The following is an 18,553-nucleotide window of genomic DNA, read 5'->3' on the forward strand; positions in this document are numbered from 1 at the left end:
CACTGCACCAGGCTGGAAGACAAATTTAGAAAGTGCATCTGTTTTTTCCACCTCGGTCAACTGTATTCTAGCTACATGATGATCAAGTGTGGACCAGACGTTACTGTTACTAAAGATCCAGGGCCCATATTATTCGAACGAAGATATTGTAAGTTAGTGCAAAGATGGTCGTAAATGCCATATATTAACATTAAGAGAGCTGCGAGACCTAAATAACAAAAGTACAATTTAGAGCATTTCACATTTTATTTACTATTTGTCACTACATTTAAAGACAGTTTGCATTTTCTAAGCTTCCAGGCTTGATATAATGGACCTATTGGCACATTATCATGACAAAGAACACCGTAATATTCCTGGTCATGTTACGGTAAGTATCGATATGTCAGGTCCTCTATGATCATCAATACCACTGCTATAGTGGCTTGTGACTGCAGACAGAGAAACCTTTCCTGTGGAGAATCCATTACAAACAAGAACTTAACGACCATTCAGTTCATCTTACATTTCTGTAGGTGGTCAGTCACACCAGGAACAAGGTGGTCCTTATCTTTGAGAGCCATAATATATAATAGAGTTGCATGTTGTCAAAGACAAAGTTACAGAGTTTTGCTAAATGCGACAATGAACAGCATTTCAGTTAGATGTGCCATATCAGCTTTAGGAAAGTTTGTAAACATTCAGCACATCAATCCAGAATTCGGATCTGGTGCTAACAAACCAAGATACCCTGGGATAAAACTCTGCACAGTTGATGTCTAACCTTGGGTAACTGCCACCCAAAACACTACAAGAGAGAATTTATAAACAGTATATCATGTCGGCAGAGTAAGAACTGAAAAGGATTTCACTGTAATTAGACCAACATTATCAAGTGCAACACTTGTGTGTGTCAGGGACACTCCTGTGCACTCTGGCATCAGTTAGCAAGGTTAACCATCCAACTGCACAGCTTTGTCTGTCAGGCCAGTAAAGTGGTCCTCATTGCTATGACTGCAAGAGATCAACTAAAGATAAACAACTATTTGACCATTTTGGATATGTGGAGAAATAAATGTGAACAGAACGAGTGATGTGAAGTTAAATGTTTTACATGATGATTGAGAACACACTTTAAATTCTGATAGAGAGTTATGTATACAGTAACAGACGTTGAGTCAACTACTGCCATGTGAGGACTTGGTGAAACACAACACCTTGAACAGAAATGAACATAATCTACAAAACTCAGTTACTAATAATTTATTCGATCTGAGCAGTGAATGTTTTCAATCCCAATGTCCTCTGTCATCCAGGAACAGTCTTTTTTTCCTAAACCTGGCAATCCAGTGACCAAAAACAGAAACATAGTTTTAGTTCATTAAGTCACAGAGGTCCCTTGATCTTTCCTTAGTCTGCCACCTCCCTCAAAGAGACTGCCACACACTGATACATAGTCATCCTCGATATCTCCTGGGTATACGTTCCGATAAGTCTCCACTATACCCTGGACGCATCTACGGCTCTGCCAGATAAATTTATTACCTCCCTTGACTGTCTTTTGATCCAATCAGGTGTCTCCGCTGGGAAGTTGAGTGAACCAATCACAACTCACTTTCGTTTTTTGAATTATCTAACCGATTATACTTGGCAACGGAAACAATGCACGGGTTGTTTGGAAGAGGTAGAAGGAGTTCGTGCATGTGTTGTTTTAAAGTTTCGGACCTGTCAGTTTGCTTCTATTATTTCCAGCAAACCTTCGCAGTTGCGACCGCTACCTTTGCTGACACTGGCAAGCTCGGTTATAACGGCGGCCTAGCTGACTGGCTACTGTGAGAAGGCGGAGCCAGCAAAGGGAGGTAATAGATTTATCGGGCAGAGCCGTAGATGCGTCCAGGGTATAGTGGAGACTTATCGGAATGTATACCCTGGAGATATCGAGGATGATACATAGTCAGTATTTGGGGTTTGTTTTTTTTCTAGATTGCTTAACACAAAATAATGTTGACATGTGATTGAATATACTTTGCTGAACATGTATCAAAGTGAAGCAGGAGAGAGTGAGTTGGATGTAATTCTGCATTATACAGTAATATGACATCATGTCTGTACAATGTGTTGAAAAACCTACGGACATGATCTTTACAAACTATGATTTGAAACCATGAAAACAGGTTTCCTGATTGGCCAAGGGATATAATTTCACATCAATTTGACATTCATTTACATATTTTATTCTGGACATCATTTGGAATATAACAAGTGCTGTCTGCATATACATAAAACAAGGTATTTGACAGTGCTTGACAGGTTTTATAGAATACACCTGTGTAGATTACCCTGGGTTTAAAGGAAGTCACACATGTTCTCTGGTACTCAGTTGTTAATCACAGATCACATATTCAGATCAGCTAAGTTCCTTCTTTTCAGAAATTATCCCAAATTTTGCAAAATGATATAAAAATCCTTTTTTCACAAAGATATTTTCATGATTGTTTTGGGTCAAAATATATTCTTATTATCTCATCAAAACAACACTGAACATATGGCCCCAGAACGCTTTTGTACACTGACAATAAAGTGACTAAATAGGAAATAAAATGGGTCTGGCACATGATACAGAAAACATGAACAGAAAGGCTTTTGAATATTTTCATTTCAACCAGTGTTTTTTCCAAAAGCTTATTTTCTTTGCAACAAAATCTGACATTACAACTTTTACTGCTAACAATGAAGAATATATGCGCTTACCATAGTAACATGTAAAATGTGAAAGAAATTGACCTGATTCACAAAATATACAATTTATATAATACACATCTGAGACACATAACAACAAATTTAACTTAACAGATACATGTTATGTACCCAAAGGAAAGCAAATCAAAACTTCATTATCAAGAAACACTGTCCTGTATGATAGTCAAAATATTGATTGTTACCAATTCATTTGTTGATGAATTCAGAAAGTAACATTACCTTGTTCAATACAGTTTATATACGTGCACACAATATTAATGTAGCCATGGGTCATTGTCGTATATGTAGATATTCACACTCCATTCATACAAAACAAACTGGTATCTATAGATACACAACACTGACCATCACAACATTCAAGCACGTATCTGACAAATATCACAATATCACTCCAAAACATAGTAACTGACAATCAAAGTAAACATTTTACTTCATGAGCACGTGTTGAATGGTACATAGAGTTACAATGTATCAGCACTTATTATTCGGAACACAACTGTCTGACTACACGTACCATAGGTAAGTCATACATTACACATCTCAAAATATTGGAAATGGTAAAAATGAGAACAAAACAAAAAACTAAGATATACATTTTCTTTATACAGCATGTCCTTCAGGACATTTTCTCCATGTGTTCTTGCTTGAAATCTGCATGACTTTGGTGAGCTGTTCTACCAGACTTCCAACAGGGAGACAAACTTGTGATACAGAGAACCTGTTCTAGTCCAGCTGACTTCTGTTCTAGCCCAGAATCCATGCAGTTTCAGTCTTATGCTTCAAAAAGACAGGTTCTATGTCTAGTCCTGTGTCTACTTCCTGTTGGTAGACAGGAAGGATGCATGTCTACTGGGGAGACCATGAGAGACATGAGTGTTCAGCATGCCTTAAGGGACTCATTATGAGCCTCTTCTCTAGATGTAGAAGTGACTTAGTTGTGTCAGAACTAACATTCACTGAAAGTATTAACACATATAGGATGTATCAAAATATCCAAGGTATTGCAATTCACATGGTGAATGTATTTACTTTCAGTCAATCACACATCATCAGCATTCATATCACACCATTCAACAAGCTTGTCTTCACTGAAGCACATCTTCCCAAGCAATGTAAGGGGAGATAACTTTGTAATGGAGCCTCTCATACAAGCCACATCCAGCCCAATCACAAGTTGCAAACAATATTCATAAACAAGATGAAGATGTTTATAGTTCATTTCCTGACACATGTTCTTGAGGAATTTACATCTCAAGACACCACTCATGAAGTTAATATACAGACTTACATCTAATTCCGCCTACTTTTATTAATACTGATACATCACATAAACATTGTCTGGAAAATTGTTTTGTTTTCCTCATGTATTTCAGTTTAAAAGTTCAACCTTAAATAATAGCTCAGTTTGAAAGAAAGAGATGGAGATTGTGGACATGTAGCACTATGAATCATAATCACAGGAACACTGAACTAATGATCCTGGGAGAGTAAAGGGAGGCAACTCTGCAAAGAATGCTGCTGTGCCTTGGATAAAAAGGGCCATTAAGCTTATAAAGATTCTTATCACTTTGAAAACGAAGTTCAAGTTATATGTAGGCCAGTTAATTCAAAATTCACACACCACTGTAAACAATAGAAGATTTTCTAAATCTTCCAACTGTTTTCCTCAATTGATAAAAAAAAACCCAACATTTTTAATGTGTCAAAAAATCCCCTAAAAATATTTATAGAACTAAATAACTGCCCTGAAAAAGATCTTATAAAATATATCTACAAATTATATCAATATCTTGTTATATCTTGGATTTTTGACAATTGCAGTCTTCTGAAGTAGCAGACAATAATTTAAATGGAAATATTGACTGGAAGTGATTATTTCCCATCATTCATCCCAGCTGACAAGGAAATAGTGTCTTCGGGTAGAGCAGCTTGCAGTCACATTGTCCTGATATCACCTCATAGTATCACACAGCACTGATTTGTTTTCTTGGCCTGCAATACACAGACACATCTGTAAGAGAGGACCTGTTCATATTTCTATCCAAGAAATGAAAACACACAATAAATGTCACAGCAATATTTAACATGACTTTTGAATAAAAATAATGACAAAGGTTGTACACATCTCCCCCTTGATGGAGTGAGTCAGCGGGTTTAATTTTATGTTGCTTTTAGCAATATTCTTAATATCTCATGTGGGGGAAGAGAAGACACACCAGAAATGGGCATCATGCAATGTACCAATGTGGACAATCATACCAGGGTCTTCAGCATCATGAGCTACCCAACTGCCCCTACACTTTGGTGAACACACTTATGGTGCTACTCCATATTAATTTTTCACATAGATGTACACCAGAGACAACTGTGACTTACAGTTTTATAGAACGCTTTAGACTGTGTACTGAGGCCCTCTGACTTGTCGACAAGATCATCCAGCTTCTCCCCACGTTGCAGGACTGCATCTATTGTGTTGTGCTGGAAAGGGTTTTCAGATGAATCAGTATCTACAGTATAAGCATCAAACACTAGGGTACAATCACCCATCATCAGTCAAGCCAGGGCTTCGAACCTTCAATCAACACTTGATAAACAGTAAACAGTGTACACAGTGGGTAGCAACATCAACAAACTAAAAACATAACAAGTGATCCAATCAAGTCTCATCCTGGCCACTAAATACCATTCTGAGTGGATTCATCTCATTAGAATGTGATCATAGGGTCTGAATACATAGTAGAATGAATGAGTGAAGATTGTTTTATGCCCATTCAGTAATGCTACACCTGTATTAGAGCATCTTACACCTAATAATCTTATAAAAATACTTAATGGCTATTACTTCCTAGTTGTCAGTTCAGTCAAGTTAGCGGATTCTAGTTAAAATTTCCCAGCAACCTACGCTGGTCATGAGAAGTGACATGGTTCAGTATGTGTCACAGTAAGGAACAACATGCATCAAACATTCCTGATGTGAACTGTCTGGTCCAGACCAAGCCGCTGTCACATATCCAGCAGAGTGGAGTAGACATGGTGAATGAGTGAGTGCATGAGTGTTTTATGCTGGTTTTCAATATTCCAGCAATATCATGGCTTACACTCCAGCAGTGGGCTTCACGCATTGTATCCCTGTGTCAGAAATATTCAAGGCATATGAAGAAATAATTGAGAACTGTCCAGTGAATCACTTGTTGACTGTTAAAGCAGAAGCATCATCAGCACGTCCTGCAGGGCAAAATTATTAAAATCTAAATATTTTAGATATTTAAATACTTACCTTACCATAGGTCTTATGCATATTACCTCAAGCTTCGCTAGAAGAGATCAGACAGTCGTTGATTCGCCATTCCCTGGATGGCTACCTCATGTAATCTACGAATGTAGTCGCGGAAGTGACGTGATCTCACCACCCGCGCGAGAGCGCAGAATCCAAAATTCACTTTTACCGCCAACCGGAAGGTCCGAAGAGTCCAAAGTGGGGAGGAGCATCCAGCGTTGGGAGGGAGTCACCGCCCTATGGTAAGGTAAGTATTTAAATATCTAAAATATTTAGATTTTAATAAATTTTTAACTTACCTTACCATAGGTCTTATGCATATGGCTTCGACAGATGGATGGTAGTGTGGACTCCGGAGGACCATCCCTCAGCAAACAGTGCACATGCAACAGGAGAACTTGGGAAACCAATGCCAACGGTCTCAGGATAACACCTGGAGCAGGACAAAGAGTAACCCAATAGAACTCCAAAGAAAAACCGACGCACCCTGAGGGTGAGGTTAATCTTAAGACCAACGGTAAGTAACAGCGTTATTACCTAATGGGTGGACGGTCGGGTAAGTTGCTGAGCAACTACCAGTGGACCAAATGACTGTAACCCCTCCACATCTTCAACTGCCAGGTCCCTCAAGTAGTGGGAAGCGAAGACAGTTGATGATTTCCAGAAACAACCCTCCATGATCTGCGCTACCGTGCAATTTCGATGGAGGGCCATTGTAGATGCCAAAGCCCTGATCTCGTGCGGGTTATTTGCTACCGGATGAGGCAGGAGCTTGTCGTCGTAGGCAGCCAGGATTGCTTATCTGAGCCAAAGGGCAATCGTGTTCCTGTTTACCTCTCCTTTGCAGGTCGACGCAAATGGGATGAATAGTCTTTGCGGGACCGTCTCCTAGAGGATGACCTTTTAATGTAACATCTCAGAGCTCTGACCGGACATAGCAGTTCCTCCTCCAAGTCATGATGACCAAGGATCGTAGACAAAGGAGGGATGGAAAATAACCTGTTGGGCTGCCCGGGAAGCGGGTTCTTAGACACAAAGTCCCAGAGCAGACCCAAATGGACTCGTCCGTGCCTTGACTGTTCAAAGTGAATCTGTGTGACGTCAAGAGCATGGATCTCACTGATTCTAGCCGCTGTCGCCAATGCTAGTAGGAAAGCCGTCTTCTTGGATAGGTGTTCAAAAGAGGCTTCCTCTAACGGCTCATACGGCGGTCCTCTAAGATGTTGTAGAACGACATTAAGATCCCAGGCTGGAGGACGAAACTTGGTCTTCTGGTCTTCCAGCTTGAAAGCGTTGAGAAACGCAATCAGTTCCGGTACTTTGGAGATCTGTTTACCTGACTTGATCGCAAGGACAGAATTCAATGCTGACAGATAGGTGCCTAAGGTACTGCCTCTGAGATGTCTAAAGTTCCGTAGAAAGAGAACTTTGACACAAACTGAGGGGATGTTGCTATAGGATCTTGAGATCTTTGTGCGCAAAAATTCTCGAACGAGCGCCATTTGTCGTCATATAGGGATCGGGTAGAAACTCTATGCGCGTGAGCTATAACGCTCGCCACGTGCATGGAGTAGCCCTTAGCCTTTAACGCCCTCTGCAAATGACCCATGCGTGAAGATGGAATCGCAGTGGATCCGGATGCAGTTGTCGACTGTGTGGATGCCGAAGTAGATGCAACCACTCTGGAAGTTTGTATGGTTCTCCGCTTGCGAGTCGTCAAGGGTCGGGGAACCATGGCCTGGCTGGCCACCAAGGTGCGACCAAAAGCAGTCGCAGGTTCTGAGTCTGCTTGACCTTAGCGACCACTTCTGAGAGAAAGGGCTGGTGGTGGAAACGTGTAAGCGTCCAGACCTTCCCACGACAGGGACATCGCGTCGATCGCTCACGCCTCCAGGTCCATAAAGTGACTGAGTGGAAACCCTGTGCTCCCGGGCGATTAACTTCGTCACTTGAGATGAGTACCCCTTGGCCCTCAAGACTTTCACAGATGGTCCAGGCGCAAAGATGAAACCGCGACGGAACCAGGTGCAGTGTCTGATTGTGAGGATGGAACAACAATTGGTCCCATTCTAGAAGCCGATTATTTGAAACGTCTCTCGACACAACATATTCTCCGTTGGTGATAGACGTAGGGGGTGAGATAAGGCGTCTGCCATGAAGATGCAGGCTCCTGGTATGTGAGATACTTTATTTTGGAGGATCAGACTCGACCACGTCGAAGGGTAGAAACGACAAGTGTAGTAGAGGTCGAGGCCTCCTTGACCCTTGTTTACCTAGAAAGCTACTATTGAGTTGACCGTATGGATCATCAGTAGCTTGTCTCTCGGTGCTGTCAACCAATGACAGACATGCATCACCGCTTTCATCTTCAACTGGGTGATGTGAAGAGATTGAGCTCCACTCTTCCAGAATCCTGCTGCAACCTCCTTGACTAGATAGGCACTCAATCCTTGGAGAGAAGTGTCTACCTAAAGATGGTTGTTGAATGACGGCTCTAATAAGTAACTTCCTACGCAAACATTGACCAGCGAGCCTACCACAGGTGTGGTGTCAAGACGTCCAATGTCGTAAACCTGTCTTGAAATCATGATCCAGAAACCGCTGTCATAGACGTAATAGTAGACGTCTACGTCTGATCATATCCTAAGGTGACATGAGCAAATCGAGTAGACAATATCACTGACATAGTGATAACGGACAGAGTAGAGCTTGCTTTTAACATAGCCTTGAACTTCGACCCCCGAACCTGGGACGGCGATGTGATGAATCAAATCCCGCGGAGTTAGTTAGTCATCCAAGCTGACTTAACAGCCTGATAATGAAGTCCACCCCTCTCAAGATAATCTTGTATGCCGTAAAGATGCGTCATTCTTCGACTTCAGAATAACCACGCTGTTCATGATGAATGTGTTGACATTTCAAGGAAGTCTATTTATAGCTGGCTGTCTGTCCGATCAGAAACTGCCATACATCGCTGCACGCCTCCTGATAGGCAGCGTTGAGACTACTGTTAGAGGATCTCTATGCCGACTAGAGAAATCCAATGCCGCTGTAGACTGCTAGTCTAGAGTGTAACGACATCTTTCCATCGTAAATGACTAAGTCACTGCAGACAACTTCCTTACACTAGAATAATAACAACACATTCTGCGCAGGGTGTTGTCCCTCGATGACCAATCAGATCGTAGATGTAACGTCCCTGGGATCCTTTGCAGGGCGTTGTCTCTCGGGGACCAATCAAAATGTAGACGTGACGTCACCGGTGTAGCAGGTAACTGATCACCATGAAATCTTGTAAACGGTGATACCCTGCTAGCCTGTAGGCTTAACAGTAACCATGCTGTTTGGCGAGCACGTGTCTAAAGGAGTAAAGCGTGCGAAAACCCTTCCGCAGCTTGAAACTGACGTAGACAAATTGCTTTCCAAGTATATGTGTTGGAATTTTCCCCGAAGATAAATGCTGCCCTCTCTTGTAATAAGAGGTGTAGCTAGGCGTGGCACTTTGTAGTTGTCTCGAAAAATCTTCGTGACAAAATGCATAAAGCACGTGAAAGAAAACTTTCTCTGCTTGAAGTATATGTAGACAAATTGTAAAGTAAGGATTTTCGAGGATGCAGCCAGTCCCTCCAAAGGACACCCAGTCTCACGCCTACCAGCAGAGGAATATCTGGTATGGTGATCAATCTTCGAGGCGTTGTCTTCAGACAAGTCCATCGACGCCGCCGAGGTAGCTGACACCAGAGCAGACAACGGCTTAAGCATCTGCTTGAGTTCAGTCTCAATGGTCACCCGCTTAGAATCCTGCACTCTGTAAGAGAGCTGCGAGGAGGCCAATAACCGCTACATAGATTCAACCAAGACCGCCACACTGTCCGCGAAAACCAGGCTGTGTATCTTGTAATCTGACTTCTTGGATTTACACACTTAGAAATTCGGATTAGATGACAATTTTTCAAAGACCGCATCTAATACAGCCACGGCGTCCGCCACCATAGGATCAGGCGGGATGAGTAGCTCCGGCGATAAATGAAGTGCTGCAGGGTTGCTGAAATTAGCCGAAGGTGAAGGGCAGTACGGTAACCTGTCAGCAATCCACTCGAAGACGACTGATAAGGGTAGTTAAGTGCCATCACCATCGCCGTCGCCTCCTGCCTCCTCGTCGAAGTCCGGGCCAAAAACCTGTTCTTCCAGGTCCTCATAGGAAACGGAATTCGAATCACGCCGCGATGTAGGAGACCAAGTCAATGCATGAGCAGCAGATTCCTTGGACGGGATCCAAGGTGGTTCCGGCGACCGCAAACGCCGAGTTCTAGAGGAGCGTCGAGGTGATATGGACTGGGAGCGCAAGCAACGTCTTCACCTGGTAGTAAAGCGAGAGTCCTCATTCAAAGGGCGTCGCGGGGACCGAGAGCGCCGACAAAGACTACTGTGGAGGGTACAGGATCACCGACTGGAACCTGGAGCACGATCTGCGCCGAGAGCGCTCTGCCTCCAAGCGCCGAGCGCGCCCTTCATCCAACTGTCATTGTAAAACCTCTTCCCTGGACAACGTATGCAACACCCTGGGTATACGGTAAGGCGCAGGCGCTGGCGCTGGCGCTGGCATAGGGTCCGACGTCGGCATAGGCGCTGGCGTAGGTATAGGCACTAGCGCAAGCACAGCCTCTGGCGCTGGCGTAGGCATAGGCATAGGCACTGGCGCAAACACAGGCGCTGACGCTGGCGTAGACATAGGCGCTGGCGTAGGCGTAGGCGCTGGCGTAGGCACTAGCGCAAGCACAGCCTCTGGCGCTGGCGTAGACATAGGCGCTGGCGTAGGCATAGGCACTGGCACTGGCGCAAGCACAGGCGCTGGCGCTGGCGTAGACATAGGTGCTGGCGTAGACATAGGCATAGGCACAAGAACAGGCGCTGGCATAGGCATAGGCGCTGGCGTAAGCAAAGGCGCTGATGTCCGCATAGGCGCTGGTGTCAGCATAGGCGCTGGTGTCGGCATAGGCGCTGGTGTCGAGATGTCGAGACGCTGGCATCGCAGCAGCACCGGGCGTCAGGAGAGAGCACAGGAACCTCTGGACTTCCGGATGAGACAAGGCATCTGGATGAAAACAGATCCATGATGGAATCCGAGCGAGGTGGTTCCGGGGACAAACGTACAGGCGTCACAGACGAACGCCCCATCCCAGGCGTCGGCACAGGCGTTGAAGGCGGTTGTAAGTCAGGGTCGTCCGGCAGAGATCCCAACGACGACGCTGGAGACGACAACCTTCTCTTCCGCTGTGAAAAAAAAACAAACTTCCTCTTAGCCGCAATAAAAGTCTCGAAATCCGCCACCAATAACGCCTCGCAGTACTGGCAGTGTCCGTCAAAAGAGCAGGCTAGAGATGCACAATCCGGGCACCAAGGGTGGGGATATTCGATTCCTGCCCCAAGCAAAACTGGGGAGACATACACAGTTAAGTGCAACAAACAAACATAACAATGCGTTGAAACCAACGCTAGGAGGTAGAAAAAAAACACCCCTATACCAGAAATGCAGCACCAACGCACCCCCACTGTAAAGTAGGCACGCCCGTAAGCTCGTGACAGCGAAGGCCAAACAACCAAAATGGCTGTCTGCGTACATTGCAACGTGGCACGAAAAACATATAAATGCTGTGAAACATGGGCAAAAATACTAATCGACATGTAAAATCACATGGAGGAAGAAAAAAACCCAGCAAGATATAATACCCCCACGGACGCTATGCCGCACTCACACACGACGCGGGCGAACCCACCCCGAAGTGAGAGAAAAAAAACAAAAAACACGAGGTAGCAAATTAAGTGCAGTTAAATGATTACTTACCTTAACACGCACACCTAAGGGATACAAACCATACCTACCTGTGAGAAAACAAATTTATTAAACCACAAAGTAGGTAAACTAAGCGAACCAAACACGTCCGAACAGACGAACGCTAGAGGTAAAAGTGAATTTTGGATTCTGCGCTCTCGCGCGGGTAGGGAGATCATGTCACTTCCGTGACTACATTCGTAGATTACATGAGGTAGCCATCCAGGGAATGGCGAATCAACGACTGTCTGATCTCTTCTAGCGAAGCTTGAGGTAATATGCATAAGACCTATGGTAAGGTAAGTTAAAAATCACACATTTGGTCAGCCACACTGTTACTAACAGACATCATCTGGCTGGCTGTATTGCGGCAAGTCTGGGGTGATGAAGAGCTATTCTTCACCTACACCATCGAAAAACATCCTCTACTCACCAAAATTATCTTTGTCTCATCCAGATCATTCTGTATCTTTGTCATAGCATCTGCTTCTTTAGGGTTCTGATACTTCTGGAGGTAGTCATTCAACTGTGGGAAGTTTATTTGACTGTAATAGACAAACAGATCATCCATCAGTGGCTGTTGGTGTACTTAGAGAATCTCATCTTACAATACATAGCCAATCTCACCATATGATACACAGTATTGATATAAATGACACAAGGAAAAGATTGGTGACGGTGATGTCTTTTAATTGTGATGTCATGGCACCCAACGATATCACAATGGTCTGCAAAGTACTATGGTGCGATTTCAAAAATCTTCCGAGGCCACTCACTTTGTTTCAGCGTAGAAATTAGATAAAATTCATGATGACTGTGACAAGCATTCTGAAATTGATAACGGGCCTTAATAATAGCATCTGTGAGTCGACTAATCAGAATTTTATTATGTCAAACAAACTACAGCAAACAAACTGGATTGTTTGACCAAGGAAGTGATGCTTCTGTTGCTATAAACATGAAAAGTGATGCCTTACCTGCTACCAAGGACATCCCAGTTTGACTTAGGGTATTTGGAGGCAAACTCATCAAGTACCTGAAACAATGATGAAGTAGTACAGTTATATCATGGAAAGTCCACTTAAAGCTTTAAGGAGACAGCCCATGAGATACATGTCTGACAGTATAAGTAAACTTACCTTCAGTACTTTTCGTTACACTCAACTACTGAGTCTAACAAAACCTTATGGAAGGTCAGGTAACCTTTGAGATTGACCAATCAGAACACAGCTTACCAAATCGTGAAAGTGCACATTCACACATACCTTTTGAACTTTTTATCTCAAAAAGGTTCGTAGCCGAAAAATTCCAAAAGCAATTTACACTCGCTTCTGGGTGATGCACACGGCCTACATACAACCATGACAACGGTGAGTAAACAGTCGCTGAAAATGGTGTTTTGGGCAATATTCAAGGATGTCATCTCGCGGAAATATTAGCTAATGGTAACCATGTCAACAGAAACCCCAAAGCGTATATACCGTAGGTCAAATAATTGTGTTATATGCAGACTTTCGTTTGTGGAGAGATCTGTGACAGTGACCTGAATATTTTGAAAGTCCTTCCGATCCCTAAATAGTAGCCATTGTCTGATTGGTTAAATCTATTTAACCGTCTCGCATTTGACTGGATGGTCATTGGTCGCTCAAAGGTTACCTGACGTGACCTTCTACTAGGTTTTGTTAGACTCAGTGGTGGAGTGTAACAAAATACACTGAGACTAAGTTGACTTAGACTGCATGTCTGACAACCTGAAAGCATGGCTATGGAAAGAACAAACCTTGACATATAACCTGGGCAAACCAAGACTCATCAGGATACATTTCCAGTGCCCTTAATGATTTCACATCCATATACAAACATGCAATAAGGTATTAACTTCAGTTCTACTTCTACCTGATTTTCATTGTTAGTGAACTTTACAATTACATTATAAAACTAAAACATACACTCCAAAACCACCCTTATGCTAATTATCACAGACAAATGCTGTGTGCAAGTACTTCTACAGGAACACCAGTAACAAGACTGTTGACATTGTTGCCAACTTACCATGTAATTCTTCCTAATATGAGGTGGGTAATGGATTTCCAAACAACATATCTCACTGATGAATGCTGGTTAACCATAAGGGACACATGCGAGATGCTCATGATGTCAACCACTTGCTTGTGGTTCACAGAAGATGTGGGCAGTGGGGTAGCCTAGTGGCTAAAGCATTCGCTCACCCTGCTGAAGAAAGAATTCCCAAAATGATAGCAATATTACAGCAATATCATTGACAGGAGACGAGAAAAGGGCTCACGTTTTGTGCCCTTGTGGGGAATCCCTTTGGCACAATGAACGAATGCTTTAACCAACCTGTGTATTGCCAGAACAGCTTTAACAATAGAGGATATGAGAAAATTGCACTATCCAGTATCCTTGGCTTACAACACATTGATTGATGAGACACGTGTTGGAAATTAATCTTATGTTCAATAGTGATTATTGTTCAAACGTTTAGAATATGTTATTAAATCTAGCATTTCTAGTTACACTCATCAATACAGAAGTTACAGTGACGAGGGAAAGTAAATCATGTTAGGCTGTCCCATCACATGGACCTAGAGACCTAATACCTTGTTTAGCAGCGTGTGAGCTACCCTCTGTGGATACTCATGATCTCCTACGACAACTCCTGTGAGCCCGTCACTCCTCACATACACATGACACATGTATTCTGAAACAGCAAACAATAAGGCATTATCACAGTGATCTATGTTCTACATAAAAGAGGACCTTGGGTCTTAGAGATGTGGTGTTATGTACAGTGATAACGGAATCTCAAAACATTTCACATGGAAACATAATTATGACAAGGATTCCATGACATTCACGCTCCATGTAGATCACTTTGGATCACAGAGGAGAAAAACAAGCTACACATGACAGATCGTATCTAAAAACGTGAATCACTGTCAGCATAAAGATCATAAAGATCACAATCACACAGCCAGTCACCATGTTCACTCCGCTCAGACACTATCAAATGTTCTCTGTAACAGTGAATTGCATTGATTAAGCAAGATTTCATCACCATTTTCATCCAGTTGCAGCAATGCAAATGGATACGTGAATAAAAAAGTCTTTAAAAAAATGCTTAAAAAGACATCTTTTACTTTGGAGAAACTGATTAATTAAAACAGTATGGTTCAGACAAGGGAGTTTATGCATGTCACAGGGCCATTTCGTACCATTTTCCTTGACAGAAGCTCTGGAGCATAAAGCTGTCCTCTCAGCAATGATCTTACTGGTGAAATCCATAAACTCTTTGATGCTGTAATAAACATCTCATTGAAATGAAGAATTTCGGAGACATGTTTCTTTATTAAGATGTTTATAAATATAATATGATAATTTAACCTTCTCATTATCCTACAGCATAATAATGACAGTAGGATCTAATACTGAAAAGTTATCACACTTATATTACAGAAGTTGTATTCCATATTACTGCTACTTTGAATTTAGAGTTAACTCCCTTTCATTATGGACATGAATATCTCATGATTTGTTATAAATTCCTGTGTTTGGAATTTGTAAGATTACTTTGTATTCATACTGAAGAATTAGTCTGTTATTAGTTCTGATCGGTTGAATTAAAAAACCTACTTTTCACATATGTTTTTCAGTATTTAAGTCTTTGGTAGTTGCCAGATTTATACAGCATTTTTAAAACTAAGAGATTTATTACCACACCCGACAGTTACCTGCTCCTCTGGAAGTAGCCAAAAGATGACACTTCATAGGCTACAGCCATATCCTTAACCTTGGAGGACCCATCTTTGTATAACACTGTTAAGCATAACAACTTCATGGCTGCTGATTGTGTCCTCCTATCTGCAGTAGCAACAAAACATGATAAAAAAGGTGAAACTTACACAATGTTAAGCTTACTCACATTGACAGCAGGGCAAGTGAAAACAAAATGGCTTGGTTAGCCAATCAAATGATACCTCATCACTGGTAATGTTATAGAAGAATGTTCCATCAAAAATTGTTGATCAGGAATGGGAATTAGGGTAACACCTAATGTGAAGACATGTCAACACACACTCACATCCAACAACAGTTACTGTCAGCAAAAATATATTTTATAAACATACTGAGGACAAAAATATTGCCAAAAGACCCCAATATTTAATCAAAATTTGACAGTAAGTTACCATGGCAACAGTCACTGTTATCAAAGTTCTCCCATGTTGGCTGAGCCTGTTAAAGCTTACATGCAACCCCAAAAATAAACATAATTAAAACCCAATTATCATTTATTCAAGACATATTAGAAAAAAGACTGATTAGAAAAACAATAAACAAAACTATAAGAGTACAATCGTATACCAAAAGTGCATTTTTTTTCACTTGGATAAATATGCTCGAAACTAAGCACCCGGGATACTGAACCCAGTCAGGGTGTGTGGGCGAGCACTCATGTGTAATGAAGACTTTCATTGTCTGGTTCATTTGCTGATGCCCTCAGGGATCTCTGTTCTCTGTTTACCTGCATAGTTGTGTCTTGTGTTGCATGTAAGCTGTAACTATGACTCTGATTTCATCACATTCTATTGGTGGCAAAAAAGGACAGTTTGAATGTAGAACAATTGTAGATGCTGAACTAATGGTTGATGAGATGAACAGCCACTCGTGAACATATAAGCTTTGTCAGACCACGAAAATATACATGTTATTTGAGTACATTAAGAAAATATTCTATTTATTATATTTTCATCATTGTAAATGACCAGGACATCGAGTAAGTTTGTAAAAGTGATATTCTACTCAATGAAATAACGTTATTCTACTCAGTGAAAATATCATTTTTATTTTCATCAGTATTTGCAGTATTTCACTCTTAAAAATATAATAAATATGTGCGACCAAATCACCCTTTTATCTCAAGGACCTGGGACTTTGATCATTTTGGCAAGGTGAGCTAAAAGTACTATACATACATCATCTCTCAACCAACCTGGTTACAATGCTGACATCATAAAGCAGGTCTTGTTGGCGTATCTTTCTACAGTTTGTCAAAAATTATATTGAATGGTATTGTGATTTGCTTGTAAATTATTGTGTACAGAATTCCACAAAAAGCTTCTTACTCAAACCTAATATTTAAACATCAGATTATTGTGGCTCGGTCATTGCCAGCTCAGTTCTGCACCTTGTTTTTAACTGATGCTTTTAAAACATTTTATGTGTGAAGATATCAAAGTTCAAACTCATACTACCATACAAATTAGTCCACTTCTGAATACTGTGCTGTACTGAAAATGAAACTTCTATTACCACATGAAAAAAACCCCAAAAACGAGCCTACATTCTACATTCTGGGATCAACATAGTATCATGTATGATGAGATCAAGTTACCATCATGAATAACTAGTTCCTATTTACCATGTAATTAACACTCAGTTGCTTACCTTGGTGCACATGTAAAATGATGTATTAAAGTAATAAATTATCAAACCTTGATATAAGCCATAGGCATTTACCTCAACATTCAACAGAACTAACTAATGCTAAACAATACAGTGATTCTAGAATAACAACTAACCAAACTGTATTTACATATTACATACGAAATCAACATGGATATAACGTATGTCATATTTTAGGATTCCACTTTCTATACAAATTCTACGTTCTAGTAATTTTGAGGTTGAGTCCCATCCAGGATACGAACCTGAACAGAGTCAGGCCCCTAATCGCCAGGTCAAAAAGTCAGCGGAAAGAGTTCCGCCCGTAGCCCCCCTCATTTTTCAGTAAGAAATGCAGTCCCTGGGATTTACTCCGCGATGCAATATTTCAAAAAGGGGCGCTGGTATAAATTTTGACGGGGTTAAAGCGTTTAATGGGGGTTTAGAAGTTTGGGGGTAATATTCAAAAAGTGGGGGAAGGGAGCCTAACCCGCTCAGCCACCGCAACTTCCACAAAAAATGGAATTTTGACATCTGGTAGTCTCGACTGCGTACTTTGTGTAGCCCTCTGATAAGTATCGTGGATATCTATGTTTAGTACTGTTTTGTGTGAGAAAGCACTTAAACATGGCAAATATGCCATACAGATTTGACTTTCCGAGAATTGGTTACAGCATATTGATTCAATGGATACAGGTTCATGTTGACTTAATAAACAGTTCGACTTACATCTCTTGAATCACTTGACTGTGACACTGACAGGCCTGTGGCTGATGCAGTACGCGTCGGCAAAACAAACAGGTAGATTCCTATCTGACACAGACTCAAACAAAGTGAAGATCCTGACGGTTCAATAAATTCTAGGGCTGACTGTATTTGGTGATTGTAGTGAACGTTTCGACCGGTCTCTATTTAGTATCTGCCACAAAACAATGTTACTGTATCAAACAGAAGTGCCAAGTTGGTCGTAACTTAAACCGGATATGACGTCATGTGAAGTAGAGGTAGCCTCATATGACGAGTTTCGTAGTTTGTCATGTACTTCGCACAGGGTTACACTTAAACCCATTATATATGTGTTTAAGTCGTACTTCTCTGCGAGGAGCTTTAATGACCCACATCAAAGCACCCGTAAAAGCTAAAACTGTTGCATGACATAAAGATCATGCGTCAGATACTGACTACAGAATATTATCTTATTTAGGAATATCCCAGTGTTAGGGGTTTTCGACGGTATAAGA

General features: G+C 41.6%; 1 protein-coding gene across 3 annotated transcripts; it reads right to left on the reverse strand.

Annotated features, from left to right (window-relative positions):
• Window positions 1-227: 227 nt before the first annotated feature.
• Window positions 228-18,300, reverse strand: LOC137265731 (synaptobrevin homolog YKT6-like). 3 transcript variants are annotated; one of them, XR_010954939.1, is made up of 9 exons: window positions 18,042-18,300; window positions 15,602-15,731; window positions 15,086-15,168; window positions 14,471-14,571; window positions 12,827-12,885; window positions 12,283-12,394; window positions 5,116-5,217; window positions 1,907-4,731; window positions 228-1,486 (listed from the first exon to the last, which is right to left on the reverse strand). XR_010954939.1 is itself a non-coding variant. In XM_067801172.1 (8 exons), exons 2-8 carry the CDS (start codon window positions 15,706-15,708, stop codon window positions 4,696-4,698), a joined length of 600 nt encoding a protein of 199 aa, XP_067657273.1. In that variant the 5' UTR covers window positions 15,709-15,731; window positions 18,042-18,300; the 3' UTR covers window positions 228-4,695. The 3 variants fall into 3 exon arrangements, 2 of the variants coding, with proteins under 2 accessions (XP_067657273.1, XP_067657272.1); XM_067801172.1 differs by having other exon boundaries at window positions 228-4,731; XM_067801171.1 differs by lacking the exon at window positions 228-1,486 and having other exon boundaries at window positions 4,598-4,731; window positions 15,602-15,713; window positions 18,030-18,074.
• Window positions 18,301-18,553: the final 253 nt, after the last annotated feature.

This window comes from Haliotis asinina, chromosome 15 (assembly GCF_037392515.1).
Source record: "Haliotis asinina isolate JCU_RB_2024 chromosome 15, JCU_Hal_asi_v2, whole genome shotgun sequence".
Lineage (NCBI taxonomy): Eukaryota > Metazoa > Mollusca > Gastropoda > Lepetellida > Haliotidae > Haliotis > Haliotis asinina.

Excerpts from the sequence above, each read along its gene's own strand:
- LOC137265731 (XM_067801172.1), bottom strand. The coding sequence starts at position 15,708 with ATGAAGTTGTTATGCTTAACAGTGTTATACAAAGATGGGTCCTCCAAG. Across the intron at positions 15,169-15,601 it reads GGCTACTTCCAGAGGAGCAG|CATCAAAGAGTTTATGGATT; the intron begins GTAACTGTCGGG and ends TGTTTATTACAG. Across the intron at positions 12,395-12,826 it reads TGGGATGTCCTTGGTAGCAG|TCAAATAAACTTCCCACAGT; the intron begins GTAAGGCATCAC and ends TGTCTATTACAG.